At 37.3% G+C, this 23,189-nt stretch overlaps 1 protein-coding gene across 1 annotated transcript in view; it reads right to left on the bottom strand.

The window, feature by feature from the left end:
• Gabrg1 (gamma-aminobutyric acid type A receptor subunit gamma1) overlaps positions 1-22,940 on the bottom strand; it is a 76,436-nt gene extending 53,496 nt beyond the window's left edge. Inside the window, exon 1 of the mRNA XM_051165035.1 lies at positions 22,555-22,940. Coding sequence (XP_051020992.1) covers positions 22,555-22,655 — 101 coding nt within the window. The 5' untranslated portion in view covers positions 22,656-22,940. The remainder of the gene's footprint in view (positions 1-22,554) is intronic.
• Positions 22,941-23,189: the final 249 nt, after the last annotated feature.

A 23,189-nucleotide genomic window follows, 5' to 3' on the forward strand; every position in this document is an offset into this window, starting at 1 on the left:
GCCCTGGGGCTAGACAGACCCTGGCTACCAGCAGCTAGACCGTGCAGAACAACAGAGGCAGTACTAAACCTGTTCCTGCCAGATGCTTGCCTCTTCTAAGGCTTCCTGGAAACCAGGCCTTTCTTGAGAAGAACAGTGTATTTTTGAGACATCCGATCTAAATTTCCTCTTTCCTCCCTAGCCTCACAGGTATGAAGTACGTGTTTTTGCACAAAGATCCTCTCTTCTCTTTGCCCCAGCTCCATTACCTTCTCCCGCCCCTTCCTCTAGAGTATCTAAAACATGTTCTACCTCATTTTTGGCATCTGTACTACACCCTGAACCTTCTGGTTCTACAGTTCTCTGCAACTAGTTACTGAGGAAAGTTTTTCAGTCATATGTACCATGTCTTTCTAAACGTTCCCTGTAATGCACTACACAGAGCTCTCTTATGACACATTATCACATATGAAAATTACTCTGCTGGCTATATTACACATTTTTCATGTAGCAAGTATTTTCACCTGTTGTTTAAGAGATAATTTAAGAAGTAAAGAGGAGCTAGACTTTATCATATAATCAAGAGAGGAGTCACGTTTATCACTACGGTAACATGCATGTGCCTAAAGCAAATCAATCTAATACTATTGATCAATTTTCATGCATAAAATAAATATTCCTTTGGTATTCTTGGGATAAGGCTATTTTAGATCTGTTGCCCTGGAATAATTTTAAACACCTCTTTCTCTGTTAAAAAGTGACCTAGTTAGGATGATGAATTATAGAGTAACTTTATAGATAGTTCACATAAAAGCGGCAGTGTGTTCTCTTTCTGACACATGAGGAGCCTCTCTCATTAATCTTATAAAAAGAAAAAAAGCCAGAGTGTAATCCAGATCAGCTTAATGAATTCCTAAACTCTAAAGGAGTATCATCTGTCCGTTTTTTTATATAGTTTGAAAAACAAAGATTATAATTTCAAGTAACGTCCAATGACAAGGCCATAAATTTCAAGTCTGTATTCCCTTTTCTGTTAAGGGACAGGATGACGACTGCTTATTGCTCTGAGACTATATGAGAGGAAACCCCTAGGTAACAAATACAGAGTTTGCTGCTGTTACTCATGCTTCCAGATCTGGGATCAGTTAATTAATTGCTGCATCATCACAAGCAAAATTCCTACTACTACTACATTTATGAAAATTATCAAATTTGGTAATTTACATTATCCTTACTACTATTTTTGAGATTATATTAACTTTACTTTCCAGAAATAAGAATGTATAACAGACACTTAATGATACATGAGGAGTGTACTTGGACAGAGAACGTGAGTTGGCATTATTTGACATTTTCAAAAAGATAATAATATACTCAGATATTATGACTAGAAGTTTTGATCTTATTTTCACAACACTCTGTACATTTAACTAGATGAACCTCTTAATCTTGTAATGTTAATATTAATAAAGTTAGCTATATTGTTTAGAATAGTTGTTAATGTTGGTTGACTGAGCTGAAAAAGACATGGTGATTAAGTACCCTTGCAAGGAAAAATGAGTATCAAAATATGTCTTACATGTCTTAATATTTTTATAAAAAGTTCAGTAAATAAATTCAAGTTGAGAATTTTAAATTTCATTTAAAGATAACTAAATATAAAATACAGAGATTTTTCTAAAGATTTTGCATTGACAATCTAAAGATTGAATTGACATTAAACTGTCAATTCACAGAGTTGGGAAGGATTCAGTGGGTAAAAAGCTTGTCGTGTAGTTGTGATGGGCTGAATTCAAATGAAGACAGACAGGCAGAGTGTCTCAGTCTATAAACCTAGTAAACAATTATGAGATAAGAAGATGACATCGTGGTAGAAAGAAATCTCTTAAGAAGTATAAAACCATAGATGATAGTACCCATGTCAACTATGTATGAACTCACCGTGCATTTAAGGGATAGGTAAAAACAATCTACTTTCTCTCTTGTTAATGCCAGAAGGTCATATCAAATGGCAATATTATAGCTATTGTATATGACCATATATGTACTTATCACAAAATGATAAATACATGGATAGCATAGATGAATAGATATAATCACATAATTCATTTTGTAAGTATAATGAATACCAAACACTATGTAATTTCCATGCATGCTAGGAAAATAGGTTGCTGATAATAATACACGAGTAAAATAGAATAATGCCGACTATAAAGCACCTATTTTTAATGCACGCATTGTCCGTGGTTGGTAAAGCAGTTTGTGCAGGTTTCTTTGGTCTAGATCCACCAGCCTTGATGGTCTTCTTGTAGGTTTCCTGGATCCTCTGGGTCCTTCTATCTCCTCATTCTCCCATACCACTCTCACCTGGAGTCCCAATAGCAAGTCCCAGGATCTTTCCCGATCCCCTGCTGAGTGAAGACTCTCAGAGGACATCCATGTTGTGCTAGTATCCAGTTATAAGTGAGTGTATACCATATGTATCTTTCTGGGTCTGTGTTCTCTCACTCATGATGATCATTTCTACTTACATCCATTTGCGTGCAAATTTAAAGATGTCCTTGTTTTTAATAGCTGAGTAGTATTCCATAGTATGAATGTACCACAATTTCTTCATCCATTCTTCAACTGAGGGACATCTTAGGTTGTTTCCAGATTCTGGCTATTATGGATAAGGCTGCTATGAACATAGTTGAGCAAATGTCCTTGTTGTGTGGTGGAACATCTTTTAGGTATATTCCAAGGAGTGGAATAGCTGGGTCTTGAGGTAGCCCTAGTCTGAATTTTCTTAGAAAGTCTCAAAAAACAAAAAAGAGTCAGAGTCCCCCACATTACACTCAGAAAACCTATAAAAACACTAAATTGGAAGCCATAACATATACAAAGAGGACTTGGGCAGTCCCTTGAAGGCCCTGTGCATGTTGACTCAGTCTTAGGAGTTCACATGTGTTTTGATCATGTTGATTCATAGGCTTTAGTTTACTTGGTGTTCTCCATTCCCTTGTCTCTTAAACTCTCACTGCTTCCTCTTCTGCAGGTTTCTCTGAGTTCTGGGGGAAGGATCTGATGGAGTCTGAGTGTTCCAAGGTCTCTCACTCTGTGAGTCATGTCTGCCTGGACATCTCTGTATTTATTCCCATCTTCTGCAAAAGGAGGCTTTTCTAATGGTGGCTGAGCAAAGCCATCAAGAAAGTATAGTAGAAACTCATTAGGAATCATTTAATTACTACTTTTTTTTCATTTTAGAAAAATAATATCTGGTTTTATGATGTCTGCTGGCTAGCTCGTCTTTGATTTTGGTTCTTGGTTACCCAAACAGCTCCAAATGCATTAGTGTCACCACAACTCATGTAAGTAGTATTATGGATTTGATCATTACCATAACCATCCTACAAGACACATAAACTTTTAGTCTTAGGAAAGTTCATTTACAAAAAATTGTATAAAATTAGCCATGTGTGGTGGCACAGTCCAGTAATCCCAGCACTAGGGAAGGCAGAGGCAGGAGGATCTCTGTGAGTTTGAGGCCAGCCTTGTCTGCAAAGCAAGCCCAAGACAGCCAAGACAGAGAAACCATGTCTAGAAAAAACAAAAATTATATAAATAAATAAATAATAGTTAAAATTAAATAGATCCTGCAAAAGATCAAATTATACAAGGAATTGATCAGAATTATTATTTTTTTCTTGAGGTTCTATATCATTTTGTTTTCACTAACCGAATGGATAGTACTTTTTTCCTTTATTACATACGAAGTATTTGGATCATACTTTTGTCCCTACCTCAAGTCCTCCAAACCTTCCTCTTTCCAAAGCCTACCAAACTTCGTTCTTTATCACTCTTTCCCCATAAACACAACAAAAACAAATACAAAAAAGGACCAAAAAAAAGTGCACACACACACACACACACACGATGAAGTCCATTTTGTGTTGGTCAGTTAGTCCTAAGCATGATGCCTGTTCTGTATTGTGTTTCTATATGCAGTATAATGTATTGGAGTAACCTGTAATAGCTTCTTGCTGGTGTGTGACTTTGTACGGGCTTCCTCTTCTCTAGGTCGCCATGTTGTCTAGTTTGAATTTGTGAAAGTCCTGTGAATTCATGTGCACAGTCTCCATAAATTCGTACATACATCAGCCTTGTGTCTGGAAGACGCTGTTTCCAAGGGGTCACTGGCTGTGGCTCTTAAAATTGTCCCGTCTCCTCTTCCACATCGATCATGTACATATCCTTAGCTTGTTTAGTATGCCTGAATGCAGGTTTGGGTTAGTATGAGAATTATCATATAGTTTAAAACACATCTTTAGGGGAAGAAAAGATAGTTGGTCCTTTTTATTTTTATTGGTAAAAAAGAAGATATGATTCTAAAGACATAGGGAGACAAATGATGATGGATTTCCCAGCACATGCTGAGCATTCATTGAAAATATATATTTAGCAAAGCACTCTTAGAAATGCTCATTATTCCACCATCAACTGAAAATATTTAAATCTGATTTTCTGTGAAAAACAATAATAAGCATGGAATAAAAAAAAATTACATGGCTTCTTCTATTATCCAGGAAGCTTTCCGATAAAAAGGAAAGGAATTCATATTTGTATATACATTTTTAGTCTGATTTTACCACCTTTGGTTCTGCTTTGCTCAACTGAACTAATCTTGGGATACTCCATGTTTTATGCTCAATAAGAATTAGGTGTCCAATTTTTTTCTAGTTGATGTTCTTTATTCAAATTATATAATTCAAATTATGTTGTTAGAGTAAATCCAATCTTCTTAATGTCCTACTCTTACAATGTGCCATGATTTTGTCATGGTAATCTTGATTATGTCAGTAAATTCCTGAGGAATAGTTTTAGATTAGGCCTTGTAACTGTAGGCCAATCTTTGTGCTGTGTGGGTGTACACTCCTCATCGGCCAACATTGGGTGCTGTGTGGGTGTACATCCCTCATCGGCCAACCTTTGTGCTGTGTGGGGTGTACACTCCTCATCGGCCAACCTTGGGTGCTGTGTGGGTGTGCATCCCTCATCGGTCAACCTTGGGTGCTGTGTGGGTGTGCACTCCTCATTGGCCAACCTTTGTGCTGTGCGGGTGTACACTCCTCATTGGCCAACCTTTGTGCTGTGTGGGTGTACATCCCTCATCGGCCAACCTTTGTGCTGTGTGGGTGTACATCCCTCATCGGCCAACCTTGGGTGTTGTGTGGGTGTACATCCCTCATCGACCAACCTTTGTGTTGTGTGGGTGTGCATTCCTCAAGTAGTAGCAAAAGTTGGACAATCCTTCCCCTGAGGATCTTAAAAGTTCTTTAAAGTGAAAGAAATTCATTTCTTCAACAATCTTTTTTTTTTTTTAAAAAAGCTCTCAGATGGTTTCTGAACATGCATTTGCAAAGGTAACTCTGTTGAGATATTCCTCTTTTGTTTTCTCATGTAGCCTTATTGCCTACAATAGTGCTTTGCATAAAATAGGATATCAATTATTATTTGCTCATGACTGAACACATATACATGTGCCCAACATAATTTATGCATTATGTCCTATTTTGATAAATAAATACAAGGAAGTTTCTGAAAGATTCTAGCTAACCTGCATTTCTGGTTTATTTGGGTAATCACATTTTATTTCTTTTCAAGTCTCTTAAGTGGTAGAAGACCAGTAGTTTGGTCTTTTTAACTAAGCTTAGTTGTTTAGAGGATAAGATGTTTTTAGGTCTTGATAGATATTTTTAGTTGATAGAAATGAGATATGATAGATATTGATTTACATTGTGAATTTTAGACTCACCAAGATATGAAAGCTATTTTCTTGAAGGTTGTCATATACAATTTGCCAAAACAATATGGATGTAACATTTATACAATTCCTGATTGTTTCATGGTTCTTCTTGCTGTATGTAGTTTATTTTATTTATGTGTAATAATATAAATGTATATGCCAAAAGATGAACTGTGATGGATTTACTTTTAACATAGCTCTGAAAATTGATTGCTGATGTTTTTATTAAATGGATGTATAATTAAACTGCTTTCAAAAAACAAAATAAAATAAAGACAGAATTAACAAGGAAGTTCCAATTTTTGGAGACACTTTCTTAGATCTTGCGATTTCAATCATTGTATTCCTGTACTAAATTATCAATACAACACCCACTGAATACTATAAAAATGCATGGCATGGTATGACATGCATACTTGTATACATATTTATTTTTCATTTTAAGATTCTTGGATCTTAGTGTGATGGTTTTCTATGTAACCAGATCCCTCACTCTGGTCTCCCTTCTCAAATTTTTCTCTTCAAACATTTATCATGGATATTTCTTAAGCTACTTATGTTGTATGTGCAACAAACATGTCAGTCTCCATGTGGATCCACTTACACATGGAGATAGGGCCATCTCTGACATGGACTCTGTGGACTTCCTCCTGGTAGGACAGCCTTGCCAGGCCACACATAAATTCCATACCTCCTTTATAGTAGAATGTTAATCAAACAAAACAGCTGCTCTCGGATCACATCCAGAGACCTTCTAGATCTGTGTCATTTTTCTGAAATGGCACACCTTTAATCTCTCTGGCTGGGATACGAATACAGCCTTAGTATGTACCTTTAATCCAAAATAGTGATGGTAAAATTAATTTGAAGAAGGAAGCATCCATATTTGTAAACGACATCTGATTTAGGGTCAACAAAGTGAGGAATCAGAGAAGTATTTGATGGAATGAGTCAGAGATAGGATACATGCACTCTCATGAGAACAGACAGGAAGGAGAGCTGACTGAAGAGCAGCACAGTAGATTTGGGAGAGTAGAGTGAGATAGAGTAGAGACAAAGCGTAGAGAAGACTATCCAGTAGGGTAGGGTACTGTGAAGAGATCAGATAGAAGATGGATAGACAGGAGAAGGAAAGTGCAATACAGGGATACTGTAGAGTTCATGGAGACAGGCCAGTAGAGGTTGGAAGTACAGTTGAGTTTGGGAAGTTAAGTTCATGGAGTTCCAAGCAGAGAAATTCAGAGATCTTTGAGAATTTTAACAATTCTTTTTTTTTCATTTTATTAATTTATTCATATTACATCTCGATCGTTAGCCCTTCCCCTGTTTCCTCCCATTCTTCCCTCCTCCCACTTCATTTTGATCATATTCAAAATCCTAGCCCTATTTCAGAGACTCGCCTTCCCTACCTACATATCTTTCCTTTTCCCCCCAATCAGGCCAAAATTATTCTTTTGGATGTATGACCATCCACTGGAGTATGGTCCACATACCAGGGGCCACACCCTGCAAGAAAATTGTCTTGCCCTCATCCAGAAGCTCCACATTCATGGTGGGTTTTGTCTGGATTCATCTTGTGAATAATGTCACAAAAATTTGAGCTCTTATGAATAAAATCCCCATTGTATCTCTATCATCCACCCACTCAAATATTTTCAAACGTTTTGCCCCTCTTCCATACTGTCCATTGAGCGCTTAGGGGAGAGTGTGATACAGACGTGATACAGATGTTCCACTTATGACTAAACACTCAGCACTCATTTATCCTCTGCATTTTGCCTAGTTGAGAGTCTCTGTATTAATCATCATCTAATGCATAGTTGCACTACTCCGTGGGTATAATAGCTCATGAGGATTTCTTTTAAAAACATGTCCATATAGCAGAATCATAACAGATTGTCCTGGGAAGCCATATGTTCATCTACCCAACAACAGCACTTGGTATGCTTTTCACCTGCTTGAGTGGGTCTTAAGTCTAATCACAAAGTGATGGGTGCCTAGCCCATTACAGTTGTGCCGCTATTATACCAATAAACATATTTCACAATGCCAGTCATTTGGAACTTTGTAATATTGATTATTATTTTTGTACTCTGTACTCTGGCACTATGCATTGCTCCTTCTAGAACTGTGAAAGCTAGCCAGTAGGTCTGAATCTTCCATGTGAGTTACAGTTTTATTTTTCTATGTGCTCTGATTCAAGTATATAGTATCTGCAGTAATAGGGTCTAACCAGAAAGTTATAAAGGGAAATCAAACTAATCTATAAGGGGAAATAGGACTTCACTGGACAATTGCTTCAAAAAATAATAACCCATTTCTGAAACTAGACTGTTTATTTGTTAGCCTGTTCTATCTAGTAATAGATTGTCACCAAATTATAAGATAACTCAATTTAAGTTCTATATGTAGGTGTGTAAATATTTTAGGGAGTTTTTATGGTAGTAGGTTTTCTTACGATATTTTACAATGTCATTAATTTTTCCCTTTATTAGCAAACATGAAGATTGTTCCAATGAGCTGATATCTCAAGAGACAGGTTTCAGGAAAGAAATGTGTACCTTTCCTATAATGTCTTAAGAAGGTGGAATGATGCCCTACTCCTAGGTAGGGATCCTTTGGGAGTAAAGCCTGCTGGGAGAAAGAAAGCCTATTTTTCTTTAAGAATTCATTCCTTAGGAGTAATACTCCTGTTCAAGTAGATGTTCTATATATATATATGTGTGTGTGTGTGTGTGTGTGTGTGTGTGTGTGTTTTAATTTGTTCATTTTGCATACCAATTGTAGACCCATCCCTCATCTCTTCCTGATCTCACCCTTCCTCCCTCTCTCCCCCAACTCCTTTAACCAAGTCCTCAGAAGGAGGTAACCCTACCATCTGACCACAGCCTATTCTTATTCAGAAGGGAAAATATAGTACCCATGAGAAGTGGCTGAAGCAAGAGAACAGCACTGGAATCTAGCACAGATGTCCTCTGAAAGACTCTACCCAGCAGGGGATTCATGCAGATGCTGAAACTCACAGCCAAACTTTGGGAAGAGCACAGGTAGTGTTGGGTAATAGAAGGACCCATAGGATACAGGAGCACCACAAGAAGACCAACAGAGCTCATAAACCTGGGCCCAGGGTGGCCTGCAGAGGCTGATGCACCAACCAAGGACATTGCATGAAGAAGACCTAGACCCCCTGCTCAGATGTAGTGGAGGAGCAGCTCAGTATCCATGTGGGTCCCCTTATATGTGGAGCTAGGGCCATCTCTGACATGGACTCTGTGGCCAGCTCCTTGATCACTTCCTCCTGGTGGGACAGCCTTGCCAGGCCTCAGAGGAAGAGGATGCAGGCAGTTGAGTATCTGTTGTTAGATATGTGCACATGTCTACTGGCAGACTTGGTGGAGGAAAGAGAAAAACAGAGCACATAACGTCGGAAGGAAGTAACAGTCAGGACGGACTAGAAACTGGGGCAGGAGGGATAGAGGCATTATCAAACACATCACACGTGTGCTTGCTACTTTTTTTAGTGCTGTGATAAGACACATGACCTAGGCAATTAGTGAACGAGTTTGTTTGGCTTAAACATCTGAAGGATAAGATTCGACCACTGCAGAAGGCACTGCAGCAACGTGAGGCATGAAAATAGGAATGGAATAGAGAGCTCAAAACACCACCAACAAGCAGAAAGTAGAGAGATTGAACTAGAAATGATGTGAGGTGAGGCTGCTAATCCCAATGCCTACACCAGTGACTTACTTCTCGTAATATGGACATACTCTTAAAGCTCCATAAACAGGGCCCCAGAGTGTGGAAACAGTGTTCAAACACTGGATCCCATGGGAAATTTTCTTTTCCTTTTTTTCCTTAAGTTTTCCAGAACTTTCCTCTGCTCTGGAAAAACACCTAGCCACCTTAAAAAACAATAACATTGACAAGTGAACAGTCACCAAATCTATCTGTGATGATCTTCTGCAAGTCAATAATACTGATGAGATGGCAGTTGTCTGATTTGGAACATAGTACAATGCAACGCCACCTTAATAAAAGATAGTTGAACCAAAACTGCACACATAAATTAATATTGCCTGTGTATATACCATTAACACAGTGGGGTTTGAGAAGTGCCCAGGATGACCCCATAGAAAACATAAGTGCACAGAGTGATCTACCAGAACCATGCTTTTGCTTTGGAGTATGAGTGGCAGATATAGATTTTTATATCTATCATGAGATAAATGGTAACCACAGTGACTTTACTCTTGTCTGCTCTGTCTTTCTTTCTGCCTCTCACAGAATGAGGGGACAGTAAAACTCAGGAAAGGGAACACTGGAGGACATATTGAGACAAAATATGCTTGGCTCTGAAGTGTGAGGGCCAACTTCCACTTCCAGAGCCAGATACTGCATGAGCTCAAAGAGCACATAGCAATTTAATGTGCACACAAGACGTTTGCTCCTCCATAAATACAAAGCTGGTAATCTGCAGTGAGCAGGAGACCTGCTGTTCAGTTCAGTGGCAACAGGCTGCACCCAAAGCACCTGACTCTCTTGTTACCAATACAGATTTCCAAAGATGAGTCTTTTCTGTTAGGTCATGCACTAGAAGAGGTTGACAAAGCTTCTCTCTCTCTCTCTCTCTCTCTCTCTCTCTCTCTCTCTCTCTCTCTCTCTCTCTCTCCTGTTTTCTTCCTTTCTTTTCTCCTCATCTTTCCCATTTTTCTTTGGCTCATACTTTTAAAAAATATTCATCTCTTATACGTTACATCCCAACTACAGTTTTTCCTCCCTTCTCTCTTCCCACTCTACCTCCCCTCTCCTGGAGATCCATTGCTCCTCCTTTTCCCTTCAAAAATAAAAATAAAAATAAAAATAGGGCAGACCTCCCAGGGATATCAACCAAACATTGCTTAACAACTTAAAATAAGACTAGGCCCAAACTCTTATATCAAGGTTGGACAACACAATGCAGTAAAAGGTTCCCAAAAATAAACAAAAGGGTCAGAGACACTCCTATCATTCCACTGTTGAAAATCCCTTAAGAACACCAAGCCACACAGCCATAACACATATGCAAAGACCCAGCTCAGTCCCATATAGGGTCTTTGTTTCTTCATTCTCTGTAAGCCACTATAAACTCTGCTTACTTGATTCCTTAGGTCTTGCTCTTGTGGTGTCTTCAATTCCTCTGGGTCCTACAAGCTTTTCTTTTAGTGTCTTTGAACTTTGTAAGATTGTGGGTGAGTGGCAGTGAACACCCATGTTCAAGGAGGATTAGGCCAACAGACACATCCTATGGAGAATTTTCTTTTTAAAAAATATTTTATTAATTTATTCATATTACATCTCAATTGTTAGCCCATCCCTTGCATCCTCCCATTCCTTGCTCCCTCCCACTTTTTCCCTACTCCCCTCCCCTATGTCTGTGGCTGAGGGGGACCTCCTCCCCCTATATATGCTCATAGGGTATCAAGTCTCTTCTTGGTAGCCTGGATCCTTCCTCCTAGTGCCACCAGGCCTCCCCATCAAGGAGACGTGGTCAAAAATGAGGTTCCAGAGTTCATGTGAAAGTCAGTCCCTATGGGGAATTTTCTTATTTAAGCCTTTATTATATGCATGCAAACTTTCTCAAACAATAAAAATATTTAAAATAAATTGAATTTTTTAAACTTACAAAACAAAAATTACTAAGTAATAGTAAATAGAACAGGATCCAATGGTGTGGAAATTTGATGGATGGGAAAAAATGACTAGTTTCCTTAGGAATAAGATAGTGAAATATCTAGCAAATTATATTAAAATTGTAATTAATTCAATTACAAGCAATAAAAGTCAATCTGGCACTTTCTCAGAAAGTTTTGGATAATTCTACCTCAAGATCTAGCTAAACCACTCGTGGCCATATATCTGAAAGCTGCTCTACCATACAACAAGGAAATTAATTCAGCTGTTCATACCAGCTTTATTCATAATAGCCAGAATCTGGAAACAATCTAGATGTCCCTCAACTGAAGAATGGATAAAGAAACTGTGGTACATTTATACAATGGAATACTACTCAAAGAAAGTATACTTTGAAATTTATAAGCAAATGGATGGAACTAGAAAAGATCATCCTGAGTGAGGTAACCCAGACCCAGAAAGACACACGTGGTATATACTCACTAATAAGCAGCTATTAGCCACATAATACAAGATAACCACACAACAGTAGAGAGACTGATACACCAACCAAGGACCATGTATGAGTGGTCCTAGACTCTCTGCTTAGATGTTGTAGCTAGTCAGCACAGTCTCCTTGTGCATCCCATAATATGGGGAGTAGGAACTACTTCTGACAAGGACTCCTGACATGGACTCTGTCCTCCTCCGCCATGCTGATCACCTCCTCCTAATTGAGTGTCTTTGCCAGGCCACAAAGGAAGAGGATACATGTAGTACAGATAACACTTGATAGGCTGACGTCAAGATGTTAGGGAGAGAGTGTTCCCCTGTCTGAGTACTAGAGGAGGGCGGAAGAGAGTATCAGAGAGAGAGGGTTAGATTGGGAGGTGATGAGAGAGATGTAAAGTGAACAAATTAAAAAATAAAATAAAAAAGAATTAAAGAAAGCACCTTAAAAAATAAGAAGGAATAAAAGTCAGATTCCTAACAGAAAATTGCAGATATAGTTAAATTTAAAAAGTCTTAAATTTCCAACTATTAAAGGCCATATAGAAATGACAATAGGAAACAGAAAAATTGGAAAATATTTATGACAACATGCACTTTAGACAACACTCGAGAAAGAAGATATATGATATGAATTTGAGAATTCACTGGTGGTAATGTAAAATAGATTAAAATATAACAATACTTCTAAGGATCACACAGGGAAAATATTAAATGGTCCATTAGAAATGAAAAGCTAGATAAACGGCATTTACAACAATTAGTAGAATGTGAGACTTGCTCTGTGTGAAATAATTTAGAAATATTGATTAATTTATTAAAATAAAAGGCATTTATATTCCTTATATATGCACATACATACACAATCATGTTTGAAAACTCAGAGAATATGTATTAAAGAATACTTTTATAAACCACAGCTTATCATTAGTATAAAATACTAAACCATTTAAAAATAGTTAAATACATTGGTCTATAAAAATGTCTTTTTTTTTTTTGATGCTGTATGTTTTATTTCTGTTGCTTATCTTGGATCATTTTATAATTCTTACTATTTGAAAATCTCACATATGTATTTTGATAGTAACCATACATACTATCTCACTCCAACTTCCCATAGTGCCTAACCCACCTCCTCCCCAGATTCACATCCTCTTTTTTTATATTTTGTTTTTTTAATAACCTACTAAGTCCTATTAGTGCTATTCCTGCATCCATTAGTGCTACTCTGTCTATAACAAGAGCAGCCATGTCCCCAAAGAGAGAGACAGTGTCATTCCATCCATTAGCTGCTATAAACTGCTCATAATCTCCTCCCACAGGAGTAAGGTACTGTCAGGTCATTATTTTTTAAAAATATTTTATACATTCCTAAACATTTGCAATGTAGCTTATTTAATCATAATAGAGCTATATGATTTAAAATTTTTTCACTAATGAAAGAGAGAGAGAGAGTTATTGCAGAGTAGACTTTTTAAAAAAACATCATAACTAAGAACATTCAACATTTCTTTAAGTACTTCTGAGCCATTCGAAATTCTGAAGGGAGGAAAACACCAAACTACCCATTAAACCTTGGATCCAAAATTTACGCTGCCTAGAAGCTGTGCAGGGATAAAGACAGAACAGGTAGAGCAGAGATTAAAGGAATGTCCAACTAATGCCTGGCCAAACCCAAGACCTACCCTATGGCAGAGAGACAACCCCTGGCACTATTACCAATACTCTACTGTGCTTACAGACAGGAGCCTAACCGAGTTATCTTCTGAGAGGTTCCACCCAGCAGCGATGCAAAACAGATGATGAGACTCACAGCCAAACATTCCGTGAAGCACAGAGGGCCTAGTGAAAAAGTTAGGGGAAGGATAAAAAGACCTAGAATTGACAAGAGCTCCACAAGAAGACGAAAGGAGACAACTAACCAAGACTCAGAAGGCCCTGTGGAGTCTGAAGCACCAACCAAAGAGGATGCGTGGACTCTACCTACGTTCTCTCCATAGAATAGCCCGTGGGGAGCTCAGGCTTCCCTTTCAGGGAGTGGGCTGCCTCTGACGTAGACTCTGTCACCAGCTTTTTTTATCAATTCCTCCTGGCGACTGCCTTGCCATGCCACAGAGGAAGAGGGCAAACTCATTCCTGATGTGACTTGATGAGATGGGGTGCGTGAGTAGGGGTACTCCTGTTTTCTGAGGAATAGGGGAGAATGGAGGGTGAAGGAAGGGTGAGACCGGAAGGAGAGAGCAAGGGAGAGGGGGCTATGACCAGGAGGGAACGTGAACAAACAAATTAATAATAAAAACCATCATGACTAGAAGCGTATATTTAGAAGGAATATTGAAAGATAAAATGATAATTTTTTCTTAGTATTTTAGATAGCCATTTTGAAAACTTTATTTTTTATTGATCCATACAATGGTACAAAATATAGTAACAAATATTACTAAAGGTGCAACTTGCCATTTTTATTTTAATATGTTTTATTTCTTTTCTGTCTTTTATATCAGAGATTATACTTTAAGTCTGTGTGTATGTGGAAGTGGGGGCATACACACAAGCACCAGTACCTCTAGAAGTCAGAACAAAGTGATAGAGACCCTGAAGATGGAATTACAGGCAGTTGTCAGCCACCTAGTGTGAATTCCTGGAGTCAAACTTTGGTAATCTGAAGACACTCTGCTGGCTTAACTGCTAAGTCACCTCTTTATCATTTGCAACTGACTTTAGAAAACTAGGAACTGTGCATTGTATGAAAGTCTTCAGTGATTATACAAAGATTGTAAACGCTTTTTGTAAACACTTCCATGGGAGGTTTTTTTGTTTTGTATTGTTCTGTTTTGTTTTTGTTTTTGTTTCTTTTTTTAGGAAAAGCAAGCAAGCACAATCTTTAGGCTAGTATATTTTAAGTGGCCACTATGTATAAATTATATAAAGAGGAACAGCAAAGTTTCAATTTCAGTTTATGTTCACATGGCCTGACAGAACATGAATTAGATTTATATATGATACAATCCTTCAAGACATTTACATTTTCTATATCTCTGATGCCTTTATGCACCAATAAATGCTTTAAATCTGCAAGAGTTTTGCAAAGTACAGGCATCATGTTGCTTCTTATTCGATTGCAGATGATGTTAAAATATTTTTAAGTGAAAGAATTGGGAATTAATTCATCCAAATAAAAAGAGCATATATATGAGTTTCTTGTCCTGGGATCTAAAAATAAGAGTACAATATCCATTAACATAAGATCCTTTTGGAAAATTCTCTTCAGAAGGCAAAGGATACAAATGAGTGTAGCAGAAACAAGCAATGATTCTTTCTCACATATGCTAATTGTGACAATATGAGACTGTTAAAAATGAATTGCTACTACACAAATCCTGGAAATAACCATTTATTCATAAATCACTTGCACAAATAACAAATGATCTTATAGAGTGCAGTTGTCTCAGTAAGATCAAATTCAATGTATTTAACATGAGTTCTTTAGAGAAAATGTGCTCCTTACTAAAGACACTGAACTACATGTTCTAGATGAATGTTTTGCTCATCAAATACATCCAGGATGGCTAAGGAGCACACACATCCTTGCATTTAAGAAATTCACATTTTGCACATCCGTAAGTGATTGTCTCAGGAGTACACACAGTGATAAGTTAATGGCCAGAACCCTTTATATTAACACTTCTAAACCTATCTTTAAAACTTGATCACACTAATAGTGAAATGTTAATATTAAACCCAACATCTGCAAAGCATTGATTTTTCTGACCTACCCATGAAACTGCAGGTTACAGTCTAGAATCTTTAAGTGTGCTTTCCTGTGCCTGAGTTTTAGTAGTTGCTTAACATTGCTAGTCAGCTGTCAAAACAGAAAGACAAATGTCAAACCACAGACCACACTGTTTCAGAGTCAAAATGATTCTTATAATTCAGAACTTCAGTGTCATAGGAAATTACAGAGCCTTTACAGAAATGCTGCTTCTACTTTAATTCTACATGAGATGATCAAAGAAAATTTCCAAAAGTACCAAACTTCCAGTAGCCACACACACACACACACACACACACACACACACACACACACACACACACAGAGAGAGAGAGAGAGAGAGAGAGAGAGAGAGAGAGAGAGAGAGAGACAGACAGACAGACAGACAGACAGAGACGGAGACGGAGACAGAGACAGACAGAGACAGACAGAGAGAGACAGAGAGAGAGAGAGACAGACAGACAGACAGACAGACAGACAGACATGGAGACGGAGACAGAGACAGAGAGAGACAGAGACAGACAGAGAGAGAGAGAGAGACAGACAGACAGACAGACAGAGATGGAGACGGAGACAGAGACAGAGAGACAGAGACAGACAGAGAGAGACAGAGAGAGAGAGAGACAGACAGACAGACAGACAGGACTGTGACCTGTTTCAGCTCTCATTCTATAACTTTGACTTGAATTTGGCTTACTACATCTCATAACATATAATCTTTGCTTGAATTTACATTGATGGCAGAGTATTCACCATTAGCATTATTCCTCACCAAGCATATGGAGCACAACTTACTGGAGTTTATTTTATTTACTTGTTTCTAGTAACAAGCCATCAACACACTGAGCAAAACAACTCAAGCTCGATAGAAATAAGACCTCATGTCTCTGTCCTGTCTATCTAGCATATGTGTCCTATCTATATCCTTGTTATACCTTACAAATGAAAGGGACCAAAGGTTTTTCTTGTTTATCACTTTAGCATCAGGTTTCAGGACACTGGTTAACACATGGTGAGGACTGAGTAAACAGTTGTTGGATGAATAATGGGCAAGAAGTATTCATTGAATGGATTAATAGGTAAGGCTATTTGTTAAAGCATTAGAATTCAATTGGGCAAACTATTTTAGTACTGAGAAAATTAGATACTGCTTAAAAATAGATAAAAACCATAAATCTCATCAGCCTCCCACTGAGTAGAAGAACACTCTAACAAGCTTCTGCTTGAGTAGGTCTGGTGATAAGGCATCTATTATCTCTTCGTGCAGAAAATGTGGCTTCCTCTGACTTTCATTACTTGGCTGTAGTGTATGGTACACCAATATACAATAAATTCCACCATGGTTTTCTATAGAACCCTGAAAAAAAAAGTAGCCATTCCTTAAAACAAATTGTACCTAAACTGTATGTCCTTACTTTTTGTTATTTTCTCAGTTGTCAAATTTAATGATCAATTACTCCAGGTTGCCAAATATTTTCCCTAAAATAATGAATATAGCATTGCATAAGATAGCCAGTCAACTATGCGCTAAGTACCTACTAGATTTTCTGTTCACTGTGTTCACATCAATAAGCCTACAACTACACTCTCATGGGTTTCCATTTCTTTCTCTTCTGTCTCATTCTCTCCTCTTCTATTTTCATGGTATTTCCCCTGTTTCTTCCTTTCTTCATCAGTCACCATTCAGCAAGAACCACACTCATTGTTTTGACTTATAATGCATTTGGTATATGAAATGTTTGGTATTAAGAATTTAGGTTCTGGCCAGAGAACACAGGAATTTATCCCTTGAATTTAGCACTTAACTGCAAGATACTCAATATATTTTAAAAGTGTCTGTACATTTTTACTTCTATTTGTAAATAGAAGTATCCAGTATTTCATCTCCTTTAATGTGTTATTTAACAGTACGTATACAGCTAGGCTCTTCATGACTAGAGAGGTCATAAACCCTACTACATATATGTATATTTGATTGAATCCATTTAGTGTTGCTCTTACGTCAGCTGAGCACTGTAATTAGATGAGCTAAGGGGGAGCTCCTTCCTAGAGAAAACCAATTTTCACTTTTTTCTGACTTAATAATTCAGTGCAGTTGTTATGTTGTCCTAATGTTAATGTTAATGTCCCAAAACTAAAAAAAACCTCAGTACCAGGCATGAGAGGCCACCTGTTGAGCTGTTGGTCAGGTGGATCAAACAGACTACCACAGCCATATACAGTATACACTATTATCCTTGCCTTTGGCTGCCTCCGAGAAGGCAAAGGTAAAACACTATTGCTGAAGACACCCCACATTTCAGACACAGGACTTGGAGCAACCATGCTGTAGGTGATCTGAGAGGCCTCTCTTTCAGTACTAGCTCCCATGTTATCAGAAAATGCTGAGTAACCTGCCAAGACAGAAAATCAACTGATAGTCCTATCCAGCATAAAACGAAGTAACCGTAACAATTACCAACCTAATGAGATACCATCACTGTTATACCAATGAACTATTTAGTTGTTTGGTAACCAAGAGCTGCCTAATTATACTTAAGGCCTGCTCAATCAGAGGGAAATTAATGAGTGATCCTGTAACCTAGCTAACTACCATGAACAGAGATATCATGAACCCTAGAGATGCGCCTCCTACCACATTTTCCCTAAACTAATATAATTGTTAACTGTATCCTCAATACTTATTCTTATATTCACAGATAACAGTAGCTCTAACCTCTCATTTAAAAAAGATTCTTTCCCAACAAATAGAGATGATTGAAGAGATTCATAATTGGTCTAAATGCAGAGACCATGGGCAATTCATCCTCAATTGGTACATGTACAGTGCAACCCTTACACTTAAGGATATAAAGGGAAACTGAAGAAGAGGAGGTGGAACAATTATAAGGGCAAAAGAATCTGGACACCTTCTGCTAGACCAGTAGTTCTCAGCCTTCCTAATTTTCCAACACTTTAATTCATTTGCTCATGATGCAGTGGTCCCCAAACATACAATTATTTCCTTGCTATATTAATACTATAATGTTGTTACTGTTATGAGCCATAATGTAAATTTCTGATACGTGATATATCTCATATGCAAGCCTAAAGGAATCACAACCCACAAGTTGAGAACCATAGTGCTAGACAGTGTTTTTAAGACATGACCCATGAACTCTCAACACTATAATTGCCCATACAAAACTTACATAGCAAATGCCATTTGACACCCTAGCATGGGTGGGGGGATTTCACAAGGTTTCATCCTTAAGTGAAGAACTATCAGCAAACTTTCTTTGGACACTTGACATTCTGATTCCATATTTTGGCCAGATAGTTTTTTTTAATACACCACATATAGAACATAGCAGTGAGACAAGCTCCATTTGTTTAAAGTTATGTTTATCTTATTTGATAGATTATAGCTACATTCACTGCATTTATAACCAATTGGTGCTCAATAAATACATTTGGTAAATAAATGGGTGTTCTCATCAAATTTTAAATGATAGTTAATAATACCTAATGATTCAATATTTAATTCTACTGTACTTAAAACCACCTTAAAAGGATAAATAATATTAGAATGATGCTGGGTCTTCAGAATATCTGTTATGTGTTGGTTTTCCCCAAAAAAAAATTTCTTAATACTCTGGAAATAATTTTGGAAAATAAGTGCTCTGCACCCCAAAGGTCTGCCTGAAATCACTCAGGAAGGAATGAGACTTGAGCGTAAAATTGAAATTTGATGATGAAGACCAAGAGTCTCGCTTGCTACCTCCCATGATAGCATATTGACCTGAAATTTTCCTTTATGTTGTTCCTGCTTGCTCTCTCTCATTTCGGGGTTCACTTGCCACAGGGACCTTCATTTCTCCAGAACTTCAACAGTCCTTATGCAGTTTTCTATCCTACCTCTACTCCTTGGAACTCTAACTTTATTCTTAAATTACTAAACAAATAGAACCCCATGTATATAAATGTCCCAAATACCTACAAAACCTGATTTCGGTATGAAGTATTCCCTTTATTGCTTAGCCAACAAATGATTCAATATATAGAATGGAAAGCAACTGGCCTGGAGTTTTGTGTTTGGGCAATCTAAAGGACTCTCTATCAAGAACTTTCATCAATTAAAATATTCTCATCTTAAAATCAGTTTGCCTCTGGGTCCTTTGAAGATGTAACAAAGAAGCATTTACATGATTGCCATTGACATTGTACTAGAAAAAATAGCCTAAAAGTTGAAACACAAAGAAAAATATTTTATTAACTAACTCATTCATACAGTTATTCTTGAAACGACCTAGAATAATAGATTTTTAAAATTAATTGCATTGAATATTTTAATATGGAAAAATGATTGCTGCAATGCATTTTTATCCATGGGAAAAATGTAAATAATGTCATATATCTTCAGACTTCCAAAAATGTAACTTTCATACAAAGGTTACCATGGGTTACTTTTTAGAACAGCTAAACTCTCAAGACACTTTTTCAATTCTTTGCAAACTTGATTGCACATCCATTTATTTTAACATTACAAAAAGTGAAATCCAGCTGATGAAACATAAACCAAGTTATCAAGATGCCACGGACTCTCCTGGAGAATGTAGCACAGGATCCATGAGCAAAGCTTTTAGATAGAACAGAGGGATCGGTTTTCATAATTCAGCTGTGTGGAAAATCAATATACTGTCCCCCTTTTGCTCTTTGTGGAAACTAATAAGGAAACAAGACCTCCCCATTGATTTGATATAAAAAGATATATAATCCCAGTTAGTAAATCTTCAAATAAATTACTTTGAAGGTGTGTCTTAGAAACTAGTATGACATTGAATTTTTTTACAGGCAGAAATGTCTGTGTCTTGTTGTGAAGAGAAATGAATGGGGGGAAAGAGTGATATTTATGAAGACCCATAGTTTATAAGTATTGATGATAATTTTTTTCAAAGAATGTATTGAAGGAATATATAATTCATCCATAGGATAATGGTAATATTTAGGTTTGTTTTCACGTGTATTGTTCATCTGACAAAGTAATCAAGTTTATCTATATAATAATGAGAAATGAAAAAATTATAAAATTTAAACTTGTGACTTATTTTCACTCTGTCATACATAAATTTAAAGAAGAATGTGTTAGTCATATTAGAATTTTCCTTTTCAGTGTTACTCAGACCTTTGAATAGACCCTTAAATCACTGTGTATTACATTTTAGATTTCAGATGTATTAAGTGTGAATATTTGAAGCAGTCAGACATGATCTACTCCTATCCTACATTTTATAGCTGAAACTCTTGTATCTACTAATTTTAAAGAGATGTAGCAGGTAAGAGCATGCATACAGTAGGTTCCCTGCCCACTGGACCACAGAGCTTTTTGCTCCTGAGCAGCTTGATCAGAGTTTGGGAGACAGCTACAATGAATGTAATGTAAATCTACTCCAAACGAAACATCTATTCGGATAGACAATATGCTCTTTGTGAGACAGTATGCCCACATGATTGAAACAGAAATGTGCAGTTATAAAGACAAAAGGAGCATGAAGGTTGCTACTCCACAAAACCACTGGACCAATTTGATTGTGTGTTTTTTTGTTGTTGTTGTTTTGTTTTTTGCAGTGGTCTGAAAGTATCTGTCCTCCTTACCTATCTTCTGTAAAACATGACATAGTCAAGTATGTAAGTGATTATAGTGCAGTTCATAGAATGAATCATCCATTACGTTGTCTGTACATAGAGGACATTTAAAATCCAAAGGCAAAAGGACAAATAAAACTGCAATACTCAAATGAAACATAAACATACTAAACATCCAATTTGAATCCAGAAAGGGCGATATTGCTTCTGCTTTTATCCAGTGCTCACATTCTGAGAATATACAGATGTTCTATCTACTGGTAATGGCAACAAAAATCTATATACAAAAATTATCTTCATAGCAATTGTTTTTTACTGGAATTCTAAGCAGCAATAAGGCGTGGAATACCATAACATGAAAGCAAATTTACTTAAAAACAAGTTAAACAAACTATGAATGGTGTATTTTTAAAAAGATCTTTTAAAGTGTCTATGCCTTAACCAAATGTGACAACTTCTTTCACACTCTGCCTTCTCCACAGTCCAAGTATGAGCATTTGCTTTCAGTATCAGCACGACTTCAAAGTTTTTGAAAGGTTTTACAGTCCAGTCTTGTTCCTGTCAGACTAGAGATTTGTGCCTGGTAATATCACACACAAATACAGCCAAGACATGCATAGACATGCATAGTATCATAAATTTTAATTAATAGGCAAGCAATTACAATGAAGATTTTCTAAGTTGTTTCTAATAAAATATACGTAACCATTTATGATAATATATGTATTTAAATACATATATATTTCACAGCTCATAGATACATAGTCAAATATAGCTTATAAAAGACTGACTTAACCAAGAAAATTACCCCACAATGAATGAGAAAAAATCCCACAATATTGGCTTATACACAGGCAGCATATATATCATGCTAAATAGCAAAAAGTTTCTGAAGTAACTTGGCCTTTAAAATGCAGAATCATCCAGAAAGTTCGTCAACAGCTTCAATCCCAAGTTTAAGGGTAAAGTCATTTCTATTCCTAGTTCTCTTTGTAGAAATGACGCCTGTATTAGTTTATAATCCTGTAGGATTTAAAAACATGTGAACTAACATGCATGCTTCAGAAATAGGCTAATTTCATGCTGTCTCCAAGTCAACAGTCTCAGGAAATACAATGATGGCAAATATTGCACATAGCCGTGGAAAATGAAAATTACTTGGAAGGTTTTTTTTTCTTTTAAAAGAAAAAGAAAGTAAAGGAGACAGTTTTAAGTCCTTGAATTTACTCACCAGTTTCCCAAATGCAGGGTTAGTAACAAGAATATCAACCTCACGCCTCTAGTTTGACTCCACAGGAGAGAAGGAAAGAGGGAGGCTTTCCTAGAACCCATCAAGTCGCTTTTATGGTCCCTCCTCCACTAGCTCAGTCCCCAAGCGCAGAGTTTGCCTCTTGCCTCAGCAGCAGCCCGCTGAGTACAAGACTGTGGAAAAGCAGTACACCTCCGAACCAGGTAGGATGCAACTCCCAGCAGAACTGAGCTGAGGAGCCAATCAGACTGGGAGGATGCCGGCATAAATTATCTCAAAAAGAGTTCAACCAATCAGTATTCCAGAAAGGCGGGGTTTCCCATACTAGAAATCAAGCCCAGTGGGGAAAAGGACTCCGTTTCTATAATAGAAAAATAAAGCTCTTCTCCCTCCCAGCACCAGAGAAACATTGGCTTGGCCTTGACAGTCGGGCTCACCAGGCAGACCCGGCCTCTCCGTTGCCCTTCCGTTCTACAATCGGGGGCACTACCTCTTTTCTCTCCTGAGCTAGGGATTATTTGTTTTTTTTTTTTTTTTTTAATTGTCTTCAAGAGACCTCCCCCCTCCCCCGGAAGTGTCCCTCTGAGGACAGAGCCTAATGGACTTTCTCTGCGCTG

This window comes from Acomys russatus, chromosome 22, assembly GCF_903995435.1.
Source record: "Acomys russatus chromosome 22, mAcoRus1.1, whole genome shotgun sequence".
Taxonomy (NCBI): Eukaryota; Metazoa; Chordata; class Mammalia; order Rodentia; family Muridae; genus Acomys; species Acomys russatus.